Here is a 2,715-nt window from a genome sequence, read left to right on the forward strand (position 1 = left end):
ATAAATAAATAAATATTGCCGCAGTCCTTTTTTTGCTATTGCCGCATCACTTTTTTGCTATTGCCGCATCATTTTTTTGCTTTTGCCGCATCATTTTTTCTTTTCATCCACATTGAAGGCACAGAAATTCAGTTGCTATCCAACTGTTACAAACCCGACGGCAAAGGGCGACAACGATATCAATAGAAGACTGTATATTTTAACTATCAGAGTGATCTGTTCACAAAGAGATCATCAAAAGGAAAGTGACATAGGGGTTCACAGTTTTCAGCCTTTTTTTTGCAGTGCAAACTGCAATGAAAAGATCGCCGCACCCCGCCGGACGCGCGTTACGAACTCAACGAAAATTTGTCGCACTAGCCTGGTCGCGCGTTACGCCGCACCCCCCGGGCCCCTGCGTTCAATACTCGTTACGCGGCAACATAATATTGCCAGTCTAGTATAGTACGGTAGTACATGACATGTGTGTACATGTACATGTACTTCATTTGTCGCGGTGCATGCTACAAATGAACTGTTTTTCGTCACCAGTGCACTGCTCATGACTCGAGTGCAGTGCTGCTCAGAATACAGTATATCTGGTATACTGTGTGAGGACGAAGAAAATGTTTTTCTACCATATACAATTCTGCATCTTTGAAATGGCTGACGATCTTGAAGTTCACAATGCCATCGGCAAAGATGTGAGCAATCTTCGCTGCTGCGTGGCGTGCCACAGCGCAGCAGACTCTCTCAAGATGAAGGTATTGAATTGCTTGCACGCCATGTGCGTCACGTGTCTCGGACAACATTTGAGCAATGACGGAACGGTGTCGTGCTGCAAATGCTTGACTGTGGCAGCATCAGGTATGCCAGGAGTAAGACTGGAGGAATCCCTAGCCGACTGGCCAGTTCAAAGGGTAGAGATGAGAGGCAAGGAAGGTAGCGAGCTGCAATCAGATCATTCAGAGAAACAGCTCGTATGTCAAAGCCTAGAATGCCAGGGAGAATCTTGCCCGGCTACTTCGCTATGTGTCGACTGTGGATTATACATGTGTGAGGGACATGAGAAATTACATTTGATGAAGAGAAGCTGCTGTGGACACCATCTCCAGTCAGTGCACACGATGAGAACGGCAGCAGAGGACGATACAGTAGCCGATTCAGAATTCCTTCATTGTAGCCTGCACCCACATTTTCTAGTGGAATCCTACTGCAAGAAATGTGAACAGTTGACATGTCAGAGGTGCTCCGAGCAGCGTCATGCTAGCTGTTCACCAAGTATTGAAGAGATAGCCACAGCAGCTGAAAGAAAACGAGCTCAGTGGAAGTCGCTGCTAAGTGATTCTAGCGACGCGTGGAGAGAGCACCTCAGTGAAATGAATGTGCACATTGCAACACGAACCGCAGAAATCAATGAGAAGGTGGAGGCATTGTCAGAGGAAATTGTAGCTGATTTCAATACGCACATCAAAAACCTGCAGCGCAGACAAGAAGATCTTCTGAATGAGCTGGACACTCGGCGCTGGAAAGCACTGCAAGACCTGGAGAAGCAGTCCGCCATTGTGGGAAAGAAAACCTTTCAACTGGATTGCTGTGAGCATCTCGTGCAGAATCTCGGCAACAGTAATCTTTTGACTGCAGAGAAGATCCTGCAGACACAGATCAAGGATGTTGTCAATAGCAACGAGGAAGCTGATATCAGTGATGATCATCGAGTGGATGTTGATTTCACTGTATCCTACCGTGCATTTGCAACGGATGATATGGAGAAGAAGCGTACATCACAGCTTGGACGTCTTGTCGACTCTGCCTCCCGCGCAGAGTCAGTGAAGAAGAATACTGTACGTGCGCAGGCAGTGTTCGATCCATTTAGCTGCAAGCCTACAAAGTTTTCTCTGTCGAGTGATGGATATGAAGTATCACATACAGATGCTTCCACTTTTGACACAATCTCCACATTGGGCAGTTATTGCCATGGTGTGGTGGAGTGCTCAGCCCAGATCAGTTGCCGTGGAAATGGGGTCTTCCTTGGGGTCGTTAAAGAACGTTGTACAACACATGCGCCGTGTACAGAAGAGAGGCCATTCTTGGGTTGGTGCAGCCACAGTAACTGCCAAGAGTACAGTGTGGGCAACAACACAAGTCTTGGTCAGGTATGGCAAGATGGTGACATCATAGCACTGCGGTTGGATTGTGATCAGCACACACTGACAGGGACACACCAGAGATCTGGCCAGAGTGAGACCATTGCTGTACCCAGGGGTAAGCTGTGCTTTACTGCAGAGATAAGTTGCCCGGCATCGATCCGGTTTTTGCCTTGTCTCTCTAGTTAATAACCTCTTGGTGTGTCTTGTGCCAGTGGTAATTTATCTCTGCTCTAGTCGCCGGCCAAGCAGGTCTGAATGACGTCATCAATACTTCATACAGTATGCTAGTGCTAGGATACAGTACTGGTCTGTACATGACTGTACTACAGTGTATTGGTATTACCAGTGCATATGTACATGTAGGTTATGGGCCGCAACATCACTCTTATAGTCCAGTGCCTTCTTTCCACCTTCACATGTACCGCTACATGTACATGTATTTCACTCTCAGCATGGTAGCCAGCAATGTTGATGGAATGCTGGTATCTCCTTCCGTATAACCTTGCTGTATGCTACTTGTTTTTGTATGTTGAATGGTATGTGCACTAGAGAGTGTCGGGGGTATGGCCTTCAGCTACTTCTGTGC

At 47.0% G+C, this 2,715-nt stretch overlaps 1 protein-coding gene across 1 annotated transcript; it reads left to right on the plus strand.

Moving 5' to 3' along the window:
* The first annotated feature begins 641 nt into the window (after nt 1-641).
* LOC135810566 (transcription intermediary factor 1-beta-like) lies at nt 642-2,384 on the plus strand. Its single transcript, XM_065324059.1, has 2 exons — nt 642-1,823; nt 2,364-2,384. The coding sequence occupies exons 1-2, from the start codon at nt 642-644 to the stop codon at nt 2,382-2,384; spliced, it is 1,203 nt and encodes a 400-aa protein (XP_065180131.1).
* The last annotated feature ends 331 nt before the right edge of the window (nt 2,385-2,715 follow it).

Source organism: Sycon ciliatum, chromosome 2, assembly GCF_964019385.1.
Source record: "Sycon ciliatum chromosome 2, ocSycCili1.1, whole genome shotgun sequence".
NCBI classification, from domain to species: Eukaryota; Metazoa; Porifera; class Calcarea; order Leucosolenida; family Sycettidae; genus Sycon; species Sycon ciliatum.

What these genes read in the sequence shown, in the direction of transcription:
- LOC135810566 (XM_065324059.1), top strand. Translation starts at nt 642, where the DNA reads ATGGCTGACGATCTTGAAGTTCACAATGCCATCGGCAAAGATGTGAGC. An exon ending in AGTCAGTGAAGAAGAATACT is followed by an intron (nt 1,824 to 2,363) that starts GTACGTGCGCAG and finishes TCTCTGCTCTAG; the next exon opens with TCGCCGGCCAAGCAGGTCTG.